This window comes from Equus caballus, chromosome 18 (genome assembly GCF_041296265.1).
Source record: "Equus caballus isolate H_3958 breed thoroughbred chromosome 18, TB-T2T, whole genome shotgun sequence".
NCBI classification, from domain to species: Eukaryota; Metazoa; Chordata; class Mammalia; order Perissodactyla; family Equidae; genus Equus; species Equus caballus.
In genome coordinates, this window is record NC_091701.1 from 50,108,224 (window position 1) to 50,126,498 (window position 18,275).

Here is an 18,275-nt window from a genome sequence, read left to right on the forward strand (position 1 = left end):
TGTGTAATGTCAAGATTCTTAGTTTTCAGTTAGGCACTTTTAGTTTGTTATTTATAAGGTTGTTCAGACATTCATAAGTTAGATAGAATATGTATGGTATGTCTCTTTCCATTCTTTTACTTTTAACTTAAATATATCTTTATATCTAAAGTGCATTTTCTTAGCTAGAATTATTGTGGAGATCATTTTGTAATATATACAAATATCTATTATGTTGTATACCTGAAACTAACATAATGCTGTATGTCATTTATGTATCAATTAAAAAAATAGTGTATTTCTCATAGAGAGGATATATTTGGATTTTGCTGTTTTCCAATCCAGTCTGACAATCTGTCTTTTAATTGACATGCTTAGACTATTCACATTTATTGTCCTTCTTGGTAGGGTTTTATTAACATCCCTCATCTTGCTAGTTTCCTATTTTGCATTATGTTTTTTACCCCTCTCCCCCACACAATTTCTGAGGTAGACAGTATTTTCCTCATTTTGTGGAGGAGGAAGTTAAGGGTATGAGTGAGTCTTACTCAGTGAGTAGCAGCTGGCATAGCTGGGATCCAAGTCTTCTGAGTTGGAGTCTGTTGAATAAATATTGGTTTGAAATGTGAACCGCTCTTTTGCTGGGTGGTTAACCATCTACACCAAGACACCTTTTCACAGGTGCTTGTATTGCCTGTAATTTGCCCTATGTAGTTATTTTTTCCTGGAAATTATTTATGTAGATGACAGTGTAGTTTAATGTCTTCAGTATTTAGGCTGCCTATTTGTAAATGCGCATGTAGAATTTTAATGCTAGAATGTACCTTGGAAATTATATACTCCCAACTCTTCATTTTGTAGTTGAGATATACCTTAGATCTTTGAAGCAGTGATTCTGATTTCCGTATTTTAAGTACTTTCCTCACAATCTAAGAGCAGTGACCTCATTTGATTAATAGGTCAATGGATTAATGGATTGATTTGATTAGTGGATTAGGTAGACTTTTGTGTTTTCTATTCTATGGCTGTACATCCTTTGGATCCTTCTAGAATGTGGAGTTAGCAAACTATGCCCAGGAATTGGCTGCTTGTTTTTGTAAATAAAATTTTATTGGAACACAACATATTTATTTACATACTGTTTATGACTACTTTCACTCTACAAAGGTAGAGTTGAGTAGCACCACATAGACCGTATGGCTCTCAAAGCCTAAAATATTTACTGTCTGGCTCATTAAGAAAAATTTTTGGCTCCTATAATAGAACTATGGATTTTTGTGGATTTAGAAATGCCCTTTCTTTCCCAACTAATTAAAATTATTAGCAAACCTGTGAATAATTATTAAATTAAATAATTTGAGATCTCATCTGAACCAAAATACCATGAAAGAATGCAAACTGTCGCTAGATGTGTTTTGGGCTTTCATATTGTCTTTTTTCTGAACATATACTGGTGTATGCATAACTAGCAATCACTTAACCATTTGAAGTCTAGTTCAAAAGGTGAGAGGGAGGAGTTACGAATGAATGCCTGAGAAAATGGTGCCACCATTAGCTGAAATTAGGAACCCAGGAGGGGGAACAGATTAGGTGAACAGAGATCATACAGAACTTGAGCTGGGTCAGAGGCAGACAATTTTTGAGCACTTTCCATTTTATTTAGCAATGACTCATTTATCTGTTGCTGATTAGGGTTTATTATAAACTATGAGCAGGATATTTTTGTGAGGTAATTACAAAGATGTGCTGGTTCTTAAAATGAAACAACTTTTTTTCCCTATAAAGGGACTTAATTTCTTTGAAATCTGCATGAATTTATGTGTTGTTTCTGTGTATATGTATATATGTGTAGGCGGGAGTGATGAAAAGAAAAAATAAAAAGAGAAACCTGTTAAATAATTCTAGTCAAAACGTCCTCTGAATATATAATTTTTTTTAACAATAATATGAAAAAATCTCTAAAGTAAGTGTTCTTCATCTCTGAAATTATTGATTTAATGTGTTATAGTTTTGCTAATTATATTTCTCATCATCTACTCAATTATCCATCTTGTAATGAGATGCTCTAAAAGAAAAGAGGTTTAAGTTTTTATAAACCTGAACTTTAGCACTGGTAGTTAGGGTTAACCCTTCTCATTGAGAAGGTGGGAAGTGAGGCCTTGCCTTAGATTTATTTGGAGTAATATTGAGTAGGGGTTTTAACTGAGGTTATGAGTTTCTGTATTAGTAAATCCTAAGTGTTTTTATGTTATCAAACTTACATACACAGGAAAGAGTATATAAAGTGTATATGTACAGTTTAAAGAATTTTAGTAAAATGGACATTCATGCACCACTACTCACTTTAGTAGATCATTAAATAGTGATAAATATTGATAGATATTTTATATTATCTTAATCCTTATATAAAATGAATTCAAGCTAATGTAAAATCTTAAGGTGATGAAGGTTTTTTTTTTTTTAAAGACTAAAGAAAGCTTTGGAGAATATTAAGAGATTATGTATTGACATTAGAGAGGTTTAGCTATAATGTTGGTATTAAAAATACTATGTATAATAGATTCTTAAACCCAGATAATTTTTCATTGTCATTTAGTTAGAAGGACTATGCAGCTTGGTTTTCCCCCCCAGCCTTTATTGAGGTCTAATTGACAAATAAAATTGTATAACTGTAAGGTGTACAACATGATGATTTGATATATTTATATGTTATGAAATGATTACCACAAGAAGGTTAGTTAACGCATCCATCACCTCAGATAGTTACCTTTTTTCCCCTTGTGATAAGAACTTTTAACATCTACTTTCTTAGCAAATTTCAAGTATATAATATAATATTGTTAACTGTAGTCACCATGCTGTACATTAGATTCTAAGAATGTATTCATCTTTTAATTGGAAGTTTGTACCCTATGACTTACAACTCCCCATTTCTTCCCCCCGACTCCCCTGCCACCCCCAGCCTCTGACAACCACCATTCTACTCTATTTCTGTGAGTTTGACTTTTTAGATTCCACATATAAGTGAGGTCATATGGTATTTGTCTTTCTCTGTCTGATTTATTTCACTTGGCGTAATGCCCTCCAGGCTCATCCATGTCACAAATGGCAGGATCTCCTTCCTTTTCTATGGCTGAATAATATTCCATTGCATATATATTCCACATTTTCTTTATGCATTTGTCTGTCAGCTAACACTTAGTTTCCATGTCGTGGCTATTGTGTTAATGCTGCAGTTAATATGGGGGTGGAGATATCTCTTTGAGATAGTGATTTAATTTCCTTCAGATGTATACCCAGAAGTGGGATTGCTGGATCATGTGCTAGTTCTATTTTTAATTTTTTTTTTTTTTGTGGAAGATTAGCCCTGAGCTAACATCTGCTGCCAATCCTCCTCTTTTTGCTGAGGAAGACTGGCCCTGAGCTAACATCCATGCCCATCTTCCTCTACTTTATATGTGGGATGCCTGCCACAGCATGACTTGACAAGCAGTGTGTAGGTCCACACCTGGGATCTGAACCAGTGAACCCCGGGCCACTGAAGCAGAATGTACAGACTTAACCGCTGTGCCACTAGGCTAGCCCCCTCTACTTTTAATTTTTTGAAGGCTCTCTATATTGTTTTCCATAATGCTGTACCAATTTACATTTTCACCTACAGTGAACAATAGTTCTCTTTATTCCATATCCTTGTCAACACTTAACTCTTCTCTTTTTCATAAAAGCCATTCTAACAGATATGAGGTGATACCTCATTGTGGTTTTGATTTACCTTTCTCTGATGATCAGTGGTGTTGATCTTTTCAGGTGCCTGTTGGCCATTTATGTGTCATCTTTGGAAACATTTCTCTTCAGGTTTCTGCCCATTTTTTAACCAGATTATTCTTATTTTTTTGCTATTAAGTTGTGTGAGTTCTTTATATATTTTGGATATTAACCCCTTATCAGGTAAGTGGTTTGCAGATATTTTCTGCTGTGTCTTCAGTTGCCTTTTCATTTTGTTGATGGTTTCCTTTGCTGTGCAGAAACTTTTTAGTTTGATGTTGTCCCTCTTGTTTATTTTGCCTTTGTTTTGGATATGGTGTCATATCCAGAAACCACTGCCAAGACCAAGGTCAAGGAACTTTTTCCCTGTGTTTTCTTCTGGGAGTTTTATGGTTTCAGGTCTTAGATGTAAGTCTTTAATCTATTTTGAGCTAATTTTTGTGCATGGTATAAGATAGAGATCCACTTTCCTTCTTTTGACGTGAATATCCAGTTTTCTCAACACCATTTATTGAAGAAATTATCCTTTCCTTATTGTGTATTCTTGATACTCTTGTCAAATATTAATTGACCATATATGTTTGAATTTATTTCTGGGCTCTCTATTTTGTTCCATTGATCTGTGTGTTTTCATGCCAGTATCATTCTGTTTTGATTACTATGGCTTGTCGTAGTTGGAAATCAGAAGTGTGATGCCTCCAGCTTTGCTCTTCTTTCTCTAAGATTGCTTTGGCTATTCAGGGTCTTTTGTGGTTCCACATGAGTTTTAGGATTGTTTTTTCTATTTCTGTGAAAAATGCCATTGGAATTTTGTTATGGATTGCATTGAATCTGTAGATTGCTTTGGGTAGTATGGACATTTTAACAATATTATTTCTTCTTATCTGTGAACATGGGATATCTTTTCATTTATTTGTGTCTTCAGTTTCTTTTGTCAGTGTCTTATAGTTTTTAGTGCACAGACCTTTCACCTCCTTGGTTAAATTTATTCCTGCATATTTTGTTGTTTTTGATGCTATTGTAAATGAGATTGCTTTCTTAATTTCTTTTTCAGGTACTTTATTGTTAATATATAAAAATGCAACTGATTGTATGTTGATTTTATATTCTGCAACTAGTAATATTCGTTCTAACAGTTTTTTGGGGGAGTCTTTAGGGTTTTCTGTATATAAGATCATGTCATCTGTGAGCAGAGACAATTTTACTTCTTTCTTTTTGATCAGGATGCCTTTTTTTTTTTTTTCCTTTTTCTTGCCTGTTTGCTCCGGCTAGAACTTCCAGTGCTGTGTTGGATAGAAGTAGTGAGAGTGGACACCCTTCTCTTGTTCCTGATCTTAGAGGAAAAGCTTTCAGCTTTTTACTGTTGAGTATGATGTTAGCAGTGGGCTTGTCATATAGTGTTTATTATGTTGATGTACGCTCTCTCTATACCCAGTTTGTTGAAAGTTTTTATCATGAATCGATGTTGAATTTTGTCAAATACTTTTTATGCATCTGTGGAGATTATCATATGATTTTAATGCTTCATTATGTTAATGTGGTGTGTCACATTGGTTGATTTGCATGTGTTGAACCATCCTTGCATCCCAGAGGTAAATCCCACTTGATCGTGGTGTATGATCTTTTAATGTGCTCTTTAATTTGGTTTGCCAGTATTTTGTTGAGAATTTTTGCATCAGTATGCATCAGGCCTATTGGTTTGTAGTTTTCTTTTCTTCTAGTATCCTTACCTCACTTTGGTATCAGGGTAATGCTGGCCTTGTAAAATGGGTTTGGGAGCATTCCCTTCTCTTCAGTATTTTGGAAGAGCTGGAGAAGGGTTGGTGTTAATTCTTCTTTAAATGTTTGGTAGAATTTACCGGTGAAGCTCCCTAGTCCTTGGCTTTTCTTGGTTGGGACGTTTTTGATTACTTATTCAATTTCCTTGCTTGCTTTTAGTCTGTTCAGATTTTGTGTTTCTTCATTGATTCAGTCTTCGTAGATTGTGTCTTTCAAGGAATTTATCCATTTCTTCTAGGTTGTCCAATTTGTTGGCATATAATTTTTCCTGGTAGTCTCTTCTGATTCTTTGTATTTCTGTGGTATCAATTCTTATTTCTACTCTTTCATTTATAATTCCATTAATTTGAATCCTCATTCTTTTTCTTTTGGTTAGTTTAGCTAAAAATTTGTTAATTTTGTTTATCTTTTGAAAAAACCAACTCAGTTTTCTTGCTGTTTTCTATTGTTTTCCCATTCTCTATATATTTCTGCTCTGTTCTTTATTTCCTTTTTTCTGGCTGAGTAGTATTCCATTGTGTATATATGCCACATCTTTGTCCATTCATCCATTAATGGGCACTTAGGTTGTATCCAAGTCTTGACTATTGTGACTTAAAATATTTTGTAGTTGTAACAACCTTTTTTAAGGTGTTAACAGCCTAAAACTCTGTAGTTTTACTCCCCCCTCACTTTTTAGGTTATTTTTCATCTTTTTTATATTCTGTATATGTTAACAAATTATTGTAGTTATAGTTACTATTAATGTGTTTGTTTTTTAACTTTTATATGAGAATTGAAAGTGATTTACATACCATCTTTACAATATTAGAGAATCTGACTTTGACTATATGTTTACCTTTACTGGTGAGTTTTATAAATTCCTGTTTTTATGTTGTTAATTAGTGTCCTTTCATTTCAGCTTGAAGAATTCCTTGTAGCATTAATTATAAGTCACGTCTAGGGGCTGGCCTGGTGGCGCAGCGGTTAAGTGAACATGTTCTGCTTTGGTGGTCTGGGGTCCGCTGGTTCAGATCCCAGGTGCGGACATGGCACCGCTTGGCATGCCTTGCTGTGGTAGGCGTCCCACATATAAAGTAGAGGAAGATGGGCACGGATGTTAGCTCCGGGCCAGTGTTCCTCAGCAAAAAAGAGGAGGATTGGCAGATGTCAGCTCAGGGCTGATCTTCCTCGAAAAAAAAAGAAAGTCATGTGTAGGGGTCATGAACTTCCTCAGCTTTTTTTGTTTGGGAAAATCTTTATCTCTCCTTCATTTCTGAAGGGCAGCTTTGCCGGTATAGTATTCTTGGTTGACAGATTTTTCTTTCAATGTTTTGAATATGTCATTCCACTCTCCCCTGGCTTGCATGATTTCTGCTGAGAAATCTGCTTAAAGACTTATGGAGGCTCCCTTGTGTAATGATTTGATTTTCTCTTGCTGCTTTCAAATTTCTCTCTGTCTTTGTTAATTTAATCTTAATGTGTCTCAGTGTATCCCTTTTTGAGTTCATCCTATTTAGGGACTTTAGGATTCATGTATCTGGATGCCAATTACTTTCCCCAAATTTGGGGAAATTTCCCTGGGCCACTGAAGTGGAGCACACAAACTTAACCACTATGTCACTGGGCCAGCCCCCAGCCATTATTTCTTTAAATAGACTTTCTATCCCCTTCTCTTGCTTCTCCTTTTGTAATTCCCATAATGCATATATGTTTCTTTGAATGGTGTCCCATAAATCCTGTAGGCTTTCTTCACTATTTCTCATTCTTTTTTCTTTTTCCTCTTCTGACTAGATAATTTCAAATGACTTGGCTTTGAGTTCACCTTCTTTTTTCTGCATAGTGAAGTCTGATGTTGAAGTTTTCTATTGAATTTTTTGGTGCAGTCATTGTATTCTTCAGCTCTAGGATTTCTGTTTTTTTTTTTTTTTTTAATGGTTTCTTTCTTTATTGAACTGATTTTGTTCATGTATTTTTTTGTATTTTTGCTTATTGAGTGAGATGATATCTATGTTTTCTCATAGTTCACAGAGCTTCTTTAAGATGATTATTCTGAATTCTTTGTCAGTCAGTTCATAGATCTCTGTTTCTTCAGTGTCAGATACTGGAGCTTTGTTAGTTTCCTTTGATGATGTCATATTTACCTGATTCTTCGTGATCCTTCTATCCTTGGGTTAGTATATGTGTATTTGAGAAAGTGGTCTCCTCTTCCAGTCTTTGCAGGTTCATTTTGACAGAGAAAGACCTTCTTTAGACAGCCCAGCCTGCAATTCTGGATGGGCCAGCTGGTAGCATCCTCTGACAGACAGCACTTGCTGTCAGGGTGTCTAGTTGGGCAAAGACTGCTTGTGCTCTGAGGTCAATATGGACCTGCTGGTTGAGTTCCATGGTTGAGTCAGTCTGCTGGCTGAGCTCTACATTCAGGTGGGGCTGGTGGCTGGGCTCCAGGGTCAGGCAGGGCCACTGACTCGGCTCTGCAGTCACCTCTGGTTGGCTGGGGTCAGAGGCTGTGCTCCCTGGCTGCGTGGTGCAGCTGGTTGGACTTTGTGATTGAGTGGGGCCACAGACTAGGTCCTTAATCATGCCCAGTCAGGTGGGTCTCTAGGCTGTCCTCCCTGGCCGGGTGCCAGGCTGTGCTTCCCACTGGGTGGGATTATTTGAATTAGCCCTGACTTTAGTATTCCTTTTGATTGTTTCTTGTACCATTGAAAACTATAGAAATTACAATATTTTATTAATTTGGCTAGGCTACATCTTCTACCTTCTCTCTTTCACCTGGACACAATATGCAGCTTCTTTCTTTGGTTTGAGAAATTGCCTTCATAGGTATAGTGGAAAAAGAGTTCTAGATTAGAAATTAGGCAATCATGATTCTAATCTCCCTTGAATTATTGGGTCAAATGGATGTGCATTTATATTTTTGATAGATTTTTGCCAAATTGTCCTCATATATGTTATGTTAGTTTACACTATCTCCATCAGTACAGTAAGACTATGAGACAGTGAGCAGTGGCTTTACTACTTGGCCAGGCCAGGACAGTATATCATCAAACTTTTGGTCTTGGAAAGTATGGTAGGTACAAAAAAGTCTCAATGTAGTTTTATGTCTTCTTTGGTCTGTGCATTGTTTATACATGTTTTATTTAATTTCCAAATTTGGGGAAATTTTTTATATCTGATTATTGATTTCCAATTTAATTCCTTTTGGTCTGAGAACATACTTTGTATAATGTCAATTTAAAAAAATTTTTTGAGATATATTTTGTGAACAATGGAATGAGTATCCAGCTGTTGTAGGGTGTAATGTTCTGTTATTATAAAGTAAGTCTAGTTGGTTGGTAGTGTTTTTTAGTTATTTATTGCTGTGTAACAAATCGCTCCCAAATGTAGCAGCTTAAAGCAACAAACATTTATAATCTCATAGTTTCCATGGATCAGGGATTTGGAAATGTGTAGGAGGGGGTCCTGGCATCGCATCTCCTACAAAGTTGTCGTCAAGATCTTGGCTGGGGTTACAGTCTTCTGAAGGCTTGCTGGGATTGGATGATCCACTTTCAAAATGGTCACTTACATGACTGTTGATGGGAGGGTCAGTTTCTTGCCATGTGTACTTATCATAGGGCTGCTTGAAAAATTTACTGTAATATTTCTTACAGTGCAGGTATGATGGCAATGAATTCTACCAGATGTTGTTTGAAAAGTTTTTATTTATCCTCAGTTTTGATGGGTGTTTTCTCTGTGATAAGAATTCTAGATTCACAGGTTGCTTATTTTCTTCTAGCACTTGGCTGGTTACTCAATTATCTCAATACCTTTTCTCTGAATGAGCCACATTTTCCTCATAGGTTTGAATTCTGCCTTTGTCATAAGTTAAATTCCACACTTATTTGATTCTCTTTCTGGACTCACAATAATTAATTTGTCAATTGATCTGTCTTTTCATGTACTATTACCACATTATTTTCTTTATGCCTTTAAACATTCAATTTATAATTTGTTTATTTTAATAATTTAATACATGTGTATCTCTGTTTTTACTTTCAAGCCTTTTGATTTTATAGGCACTCTGTAATTGAATTTAGAACTTTTAGTTTTCATAAGTATTTAACTTTTGCTCTGCTAGTACTTTAGATACCATCAAATAATCTTAAACCTGTGTAGCTGGAATTTGAAGTTTTCCTTTTATTTCTTAACTATTCATGTAATGTAACAATTTTAAACTTGAGATGAATCTACACCTTAATGCAGCCATTTATATTAGAGATGTAGAAATGTATATCTAGAGAAATGGCACCAGAACACATATTGGTGAATTTGGAACTGACTTCCCCTTTCTTTGCTCTATAGTTTATTTAATTGTATTTATCATTATTGTCTATCTCTGCCTTCTAGAATGTAAGCTCCCTAAAGGCTGGATACAACACTGTTTTGATTATTTCAACTTCAAAATTAATTTTATTTTGAGAAGGTTTTATACCTAATAAAGCAACTCCACTTTCATTATTCTTTCTTTTCAGAATTTTCGTAGCTATTCTTATTCTTCTGTGTACACTTTGGAATCAGCTTCTTTATTCCTTATTGATATTTTTAATAAGGTCATATTAAATACATAGGTTAGTTTAGGTAGATACCATATATCTTTATGATCTCCTTTTGTGATCTCCAGGAGTTTTTTTAACAATTTTATTAGTTAGGTATATCATTTAGTGTTTCTGAGATTTCCCTATCTGTAAAATGAAGGAAATAGATTATTTCAGAGGCTTTTAATCTGGGGTCCATGACTCTCCAGGGATCTCCAGGGATAAAATTGTAGGCAGGATGGTTAAGTGTGTAATTTGTGATAAGCTGGAAATAGGATGTACATACCAAGGGGTAATTTGTAGGGAAGCTTCTCTCACATGCTTTTCTAACTTTTGAAATATGTCGTTGAGTTATTTGAGTCGGCCTCTCCTTGTCCTCCTATCCCCCAGCAAGTCCCAGTAGTTTGCAAGTGGGACCACCAGATTCCCTGTCTGTTTTTCTTTCCTCCTCTCCTCCCCTCCTGTTTCTTCCCCGCCCTTCCCTTCTCTTTCAGAGTTCAGGAATTCTGCTTTTAGCCTTTTAAGTTCAGTATCACTAGAGTCACAAGGAGGGTTTCCTGGATACTGGTAGTGTTTTGTTTCTTAATCTGGTTGGTGGTTGCATGGGTGTGTGTACTTTGTGATACTTCATTGAGCTGCACACTTATCTTTTGGGCGGTTTTCTGTCAGTTGTATTCAAAATTTTAAAAAATTGAGGTGAATAAAATTTGGAGTGGTCGTTTTATCAACTGTTTCTATAGTTCTATTTGACTGTTCTATTATTGTCATAACATCTACTAAGGAATCTCTATTAAGGAATATTTAAACTCCTTAATTATTCAAAACCATTGGGTTCCTTGAAGAAAGTGTCCGTGACCTGTGAACTGCTAATGCGAATTCATTACTTCCTGCTTCATTTTTCCTTTGGAACCATACTAGTTGTCTAGTTCACTTGGTGAAAGATCTTTAGTACCTGTTTATGTGCAGTTCCATTTGTCAGGCCTCTTGACAGTGTGGTCTACCTACAGAGCTTTGCATGCCTAGCCTAGCTCCTTCATGTCATTGGGCCTGTAGCCTAAATATCACCTCTTTAGAAAGGCCTTGCCTGACAAACCGATTTAAAGGAGCCTAATGGACACTTTCTATAAATCATGTTGTCAAGTTATTTTAATAGAGCTTATTATTCATATTTATTTGTTTCTCTCTCTCTCCTTTATCTGCCCGCCCCCTGTCCCCCCCACCGCCACCCCCTTGGAAAGTTAGCTCCATGAGAGCAAGGCCCCTGTATTCCTAGGGCCTAAGTGCCAGGCATATAGTAGTTCTCCAAAAAAATATTTGAAAAGCTGGGATTATTAAGTGGGTTCCTGGTTATTCTTTAATTGGATGCCCTTGAAATAATTTTTGGTGTTCTACTATTAGATTAATTAAGTCTTTATTTTATCAAGCCTTTATTAAACACTTCTATATAAGGTGTGTTAGTTCTTATGGTATGTTACATCTGTATTGGACAGTCCTACATTATTTAAATTGGTTCACAGAGCTTGTTCTTTCATCTTTTGGCTATGATGTTTTTCAGTCTATAGCCATCTGATACACTCCTGTATCCCCAGTCCCTCGGTTGCTTAGACCATTCTTGCTCTTCCTTGGGTTTAATTCCAGGGTGAAATTTCACTCCTTGAAGCCACTTGAAACTCTGTTCAAATTGTTCTTCACTCTTTGCCCAGTTGCTCTTTTGAATTGGTTTCTTTCCTTGACAGAAAGTAAGAGAATTTACTGTGCCTTCCTTTATCTAATCCTTTATCTCTTCTTGCTTTTCAGCTGTCACTCCTTTCATTACATCCTTTAGTCTTTGTGCCTCAGTATGTTTTCCCATTCTTCTCTTTTGGCTTTCCTTTCATCTGTTTTCTCTCCTTCACATTTATGCTTGTAGGTACTTTAATTAAATCATCTTAGGTCACTGGTTCTCTAACCTGTCACACAGGCCAGACTCTGTTATCTACAAAGGCTTTTAAAGTGGTAGCATTTTAAAAGTTGGTTTGATTTTACTTAGATTTTGTGTACCCCACCTGAAAGAAGTCCTTAAATTTGTATTTCCCTTTAAATCAAGGTTTGGACCTTAAGGTGTAATATTTCCTAACCTTTTTCATAATACAGCAGATGTGGAAAATGACATTTGGATGGGCCACAGAGGCAACTGGGGAGGCTGCTCAGACTCTGCCCATCTGTCTGCCTTGAGGACTGAGGAAATCCAAAGCTCTATGCCGTAATCTACTGACCTAAAAATTGAAGCTCTGCCTTAAGGGTGGATAGACTTCAGCAGGGTGTGAACAACACTCTGTATATTTATTTTGTGTGTATGTATATATTTTTCTTAAGAAAGAGTTCAAACTTCCATTAGATCCTCAAGGGAGTCCATGGAGCAAAAAAGGTCAAGAATTAATGCTTTAAATAGTGGAAGTAAAACCAAATGAATGGCATAGCTTTCTGTTATTTGTTTGTTTTTAGTTTAAATTTTTTCCTTTTGATTACAAAGTTATACATGTTTATTATGTAAAATTCAAACATTACAGGTAGAATTAATGTAGAAAAATAAAGTATGCTGTATCTCACTCCCAGCTAATTTCCACCAGATTTGATATACATTTCTTTGAATATTTTTCTTTCTCCAAAATTTTATTTATAAAAGAGATTATATGTATACTACTATGGAATCTTTTCTCTCTTAATCTGTCTTAAATATGATTCTACTTCAGAACTTGTTGATCCATCTCATTCTTTTTAACAAATGCAAAATATTTTATGGAACTACCACAATTTGGTTAACTTATATTCTGTTACTGAACACAAGTCGTTTCTAACTTTTTTTGTAGTGCCAGCTGTGGTACAGTGAACATCTTTGTAGATAATATTCTTGCAAACTTAAGAGTATTTCTATATAATACATTTCTAGAAATGGAAATGCTGAACTGTGATTATTAACATTTATAATTTTAATGGATATTGTCAAAATGTTACCAAAAACTGGACCTATTTACACTTCTGTGTGTATGGTCACAAAAATTTCTGAACGTGCTTTCCAACAATGAATTAGTAAAGTGAATCTTCCCTATCTGCAAGATGAAAAAAATTTTTGTACTATCAAAATTTTCAAACATACACAAAAGTAAAGGCAAAGAACGTTGAACCTCCATGTACCCATCACTAGACTCAACATTTATCAAGATTTTTACCATATTTGCTTCCTTTGCTCTTTTTTCTCATTTGCTGAAGTATTTTGAAGCAAATCCCAAACATCGTGTCACCTCACCCTGATATACTTTAGTATTCATCTTTAAAAAATATGAATATTTTTTCTTTTAAAAAATTTTTAGCTTTTCAAGTACAGAGAATTTAAAACATATAGAAAAGCAATGAGCATAATGAACCCAACTAGTGTTATCTTTTATTAGGAAAAAACTCACTCAGTGACTTTTTTTATTTAAAGACTAGTTAAAAGTACATTCTTTTCACTTGGTACCTTAAAAATCTGAAAGGAGTAGTTTACTGGCTTTGATGTTGGCCCACATTCTGTTTAATGAGGAAAACATAATGAAATCTCATGTATCTATCTCCCAGTTTCAACAACTAACAACTCATAGCTGGTCTTGGTATACTGCCTTTTATCCCACCAGATGATTTTGAAGCAAGTGCCGTACATTATAGCATTTTATCTGTAAATATTTGTAAAGATATGAAAGACAAGACTTCTCTTTTCAGTGATACCCACAATGCTACTATTGTCACACTCACACAAAATAATTCCTTAATATCAAATATCTATGAATATTTTCTTACATAACCAGAATGCCATTATCACACCTAATTAAATTATCTAATGAACCACTACTACCAGTTCATAATCAGACTTCCCTGATTGTCAAAAAAATGCGTTTTTATAGTTGGTTTATTAGAATCAGTGCACACCTTGCATGTCGTCATTGGGTCTCTCAAGCCTCTTTTAACCCAGAGTGGTCCTTCTACCTCCTTTTTTCCCTGCTAGTGAAAGGTTGCAGAAACTGAGTTCAGTTATCCCATATAATGTTCATATTCATGCTTTGTCTATTTGTTTTTTTTGTGTGGTGTCCCTTAATTTGTTCCTTTATCCTCCTATACTTCTTGTAAATGGAAGTAAGCTCTAGAGACTTGGTGTCATTCAAGTGCAATTTGTTTGATAAGAACACTTCATAAATGGTGCTGTGTGCTTCACATGCACAGTGTCAAATTTTTTTTCACTTCTGGTGATAGTAAGATTGATAAGGATGTAACAGTCTGATCTCTAAGTGGAAAATTTCCCTTCAAGCCTTCCTCTAATGGCTCATGGCATGGGTCACTTATTTCAGTAGGTATCATAAATGGGCATTTTCTAGTTACTCATTTTTTATTTTAAGAAAATTCATTGCTTTGATTATTAGAGAACTTGAGCATCTTTCATACGTTTATTGGCTATTCACCAGCACTTTTGTGAATTGTTCATGACCTTGGCTGATTTTTCTATTGAATTGTTTTCTTTTTCTTATCCATTTTTGAGAGTTTATAGATGATAGATATTAATCTTTTATCTGTTTTACCTATTGTAAATGTTTTTTTCCAGATTGTAATTGTCTTCTGCGTAGAAGCTTTTGATTTATGTAGCCAATTTTTATCTTACTTTTTATGGCTTTTGGTTTCAAGTCCTACATAGTTAGGTTTTCTGTACCCTAAGATAATATAGAGGAAGAGTTAATATTTTTCCTGGTAGCTGTTTTCACTTTTGATTTTTGATCTGTATGGAATATATTTTGTATGTGGTGTAAGAAAAGAATCAGATTTACTTCCTTCATTTAAATAATCAATTGTCCTAAAGCAATTTATTGAAAGTCTTTCCCCCACCACATTGAATTGAAATACCACATTATTATATTAAATTCACAAATTTATGTAGTCTGTTTCTAGACTCCATTGTGAACCATTGATATTATCACATTACCATAAATTTTTAATTATAATAGCTTTGTACTATGTTTTAGCACCTAGTTCACTAAAATTAATCATTTTTTTCAAGTTTTACTGATTTTTTTTTTTTTTTTACACGTATGCTCTTCCATTTGAACTTGAGAATTGGTTTATGATGAATCCCATTGGGATTTAAATTTAATGGCATTAAGTTTGGCAGTACTAACTTTACAAAATAAAATAAAATTGGTTTTTACATTTGGGAATGTAGTTTTTCTTTATTCAGATTTTTTTTTTTTTAAGATTTCATTTTTCGTTTTTCTCTCCAAAGCCCCCAGGTACATAGTTGTGTATTTTTAGTTGTGGGTTCTTCTAGTTGTGGCATGTGGGACGCCACCTCAGCGTGGCTTGATGAGCGGTGCCGTGCCCACGCCCAGGATCCGAACTGGCAAAACCCTGGACCACTGAAGCAGAGCACGCGAACCTAATCACTCGGCTATGGGGCCGGCCCCTCTATTCAGATTTTTTATGTTTTTCAGCTAAAATAGTTTCTGCACACTTCCCAATAAGTTTATTTCTAGGCATTTTGTATGTTTAATATCGTTATTTTGTGTTTGGTCACAAAATATCTTATTTGTCATTGTTTGGATTGTGAATATAGAATAGTTGACTTCATTTTTGCTCAGTATGATTGATACCAATCATACTTTAAAATAAGTATAGACAAAATTAGAAGGAATGTATATACTTAAGTGTATACACTTTTCAAATAAACTTCAGTTATTTATATCACTTATCCATTAATGCAATAAATTAGAAATAGTTGAGTTAAGGAATGGAAAATGCAAATTCTGGGGAAATGATCAATTTGTACTTAATGATTTACAGAGGGTGGAAGTAATAAAGTAGTACTTGAAAGCAATAAATTGTAGGTAAAAAATATAAATACTGTAATGAAATTTTCTTTTTGTGTTCTAGTTGGAACCTAACTAGAATTGTCTTTGGTTAGGAAGAAATCTCCCTCAGCACCATTTTTGATTTAAAGACTGATTAAAGCTATATTCTTTTAACATGGTGCCTTAAAAATCATAAAAGAGTAATACACTGGCTTTGATATTGGCCTGCATTCTGTTTATGGATATTGTAAATAAAAGTAATATATTCTTGGCAGATTAGACATCACTGTTAATTTTTTTTCTTTTTCATGTTACAGGTTTTGCAAAAGGCATCAAATTAAATCAAGTTCAAATATTCCCTGTGTCCCCAAAGACTTACTGATGATGTCTGAATTTGTTCTTCCAAGATTTATTTTTTGTCTTATTCAGTACTTAAGAGAAGGCTATAATGAACCAGGTATGTTTAATCCACTCTTTGTTAGTAATCTTTTTAAGTTCCCAGTTAACAAAGTTTAGCATTAATAATGAGGTGTATTTTTTCAGATACCATTTTTTTGCTTAACATTTTTTATGAGATGACTATAAAATACAGAGAGTAAATAAAAACACACTAAGTATCACTTATATAATCTCATAGATACCTTGCAGTAGGCACAGTTTGGCACGCTCTTCCCCTCGACTCACATGTTTTTGATCAAACTTACTTGGCCTTTTGCAGATGAGGAAATAATCATTTGATAGAGTGAAAGTGATTTTATTTGCAATTATATTATGATAGAGCAGAATTAAGAAGTCCTGGAAATATTTACATTTAACTTAGATTTTTAGAAGATAAACTACTATTTCACCCATCTCTCTCTCCTTTTTTTTGGGTAGAGGTCTCTGTATATTTTTATTCCCTTCCATATACAATAATTTATTAGAAGGTCAGATTGCTTACTCTCATGTTACTGGTAGAATGTATGGGTGTAAGCATTTTGTTGGTATTGAAAAGAGAAAAGAAACATGCAAATTACAGATATTATTCTTAGCTTTTAAGATTTAGTCACAATGTTGATTAATATAATTTTGTTTAATATTTGGATTTAGATATCTATTAAAGTTCTCAGTCTGACATTGTGAATTATAAATATCAATTAGTGGTATGAAACAAATTTATTAACTTTTTATGATGTCTTTTACTTTTCTAAGAATACTTCCATTTTTATCATATAAGGGACTGCATTTAGTATTACTTTTGGAGGTTTTAAATTATTTAATACTATAAATAATCCTAAATCCAATTTGAAACTATGACACATGTTTTTATCTTATATCTCTAATCCTTAAAGTGTGAGGAAATATTATACAGCATCTTCTTCATTTTTAAAACTTTCATATTATCTTCATTGTGAGCAATGGCGCTATACTTCCTTATTTCTACATTTCAAGCAAAATATACAATCCTTTATTAAGTACTTCTACTCTTTTCAGAGTATATGTCTTAAAATACAAAAAGAAATATTATTTTGATTTAGTCCCAAAATACTCATCCCAAAATACGAAGGAAGCAGAGACCAGCTGGGTTATTGAATGTGCCTTTGGTATTATTTCTCATATAGTAGTTAACAGACTTTTTGGGAATTTACATTTTGTATTACAAGTGTCCTGTGTTAGAAAAGTGATAGGTAGAAATCATTTATTATGAGAAGCTTGAAACTGACCATTAGTTTAATCAAAGAGTAATTTGCACAAAAGAGTATTTTATCCATTTTTTCCTTTGGTGACATTTAGTAACAGTTATAAAAGGTAGACGACATAGGTACATATCTTTGATAATTATCTGTTACCATTATCTGAAAACATAAAGGAATGAATGGAAACACTTTTTGTCTTAAGATAAACTTCATGAACTTTAAGTTCATGAATTTTTCCTCTCTATATTACCACTTGTGCTCAGCATTAATTTCTTCTGTCTGTGCAAAAAAAAAAAAAAAAAAAAATTGCTGCATTTGTCTAGCGATCACTGTTTAAAATTAAAGAAAGAACTTGAAACCATCTAATCGGAGGTAATGGAAGCTCAGTTTGCCTTGAGTGGTTTGACAGTTGCCTTGATTTCCATTTCTCATTTCACCCTACAATCCTCAGACCCGGGTCAGAGCACTTGGAAACCAAGAACAAATATTAATTAAATACTTATTATGTTACTACGTAAGTCATTGGGGAGAATATAGAGATGAATAATATACACTGTTAGCTTTCTACTGAGAAAGTATAGTTTTTTGGTATTGGTCCCAGGACTCAGAGTTATATGGAATTTCATTCACAGATTATCTTTGAACTACGTTGTGAGTTCCTTGTGGGTAGG

The 18,275-nt window shown here is 34.2% G+C and overlaps 1 protein-coding gene across 8 annotated transcripts in view; it reads left to right on the plus strand.

The window, feature by feature from the left end:
• The window catches only part of UBR3 (ubiquitin protein ligase E3 component n-recognin 3), a 222,596-nt gene that overhangs the window by 22,557 nt on the left and 181,764 nt on the right, over positions 1 to 18,275 (plus strand). For all 8 annotated transcript variants that reach the window (XM_023623102.2, XM_023623103.2, XM_023623105.2 and 5 more), the window contains exon 2: positions 16,246 to 16,385. In XM_023623102.2, the coding sequence (XP_023478870.1) occupies positions 16,246 to 16,385 (140 nt within the window). The remainder of the gene's footprint in view (positions 1 to 16,245; positions 16,386 to 18,275) is intronic.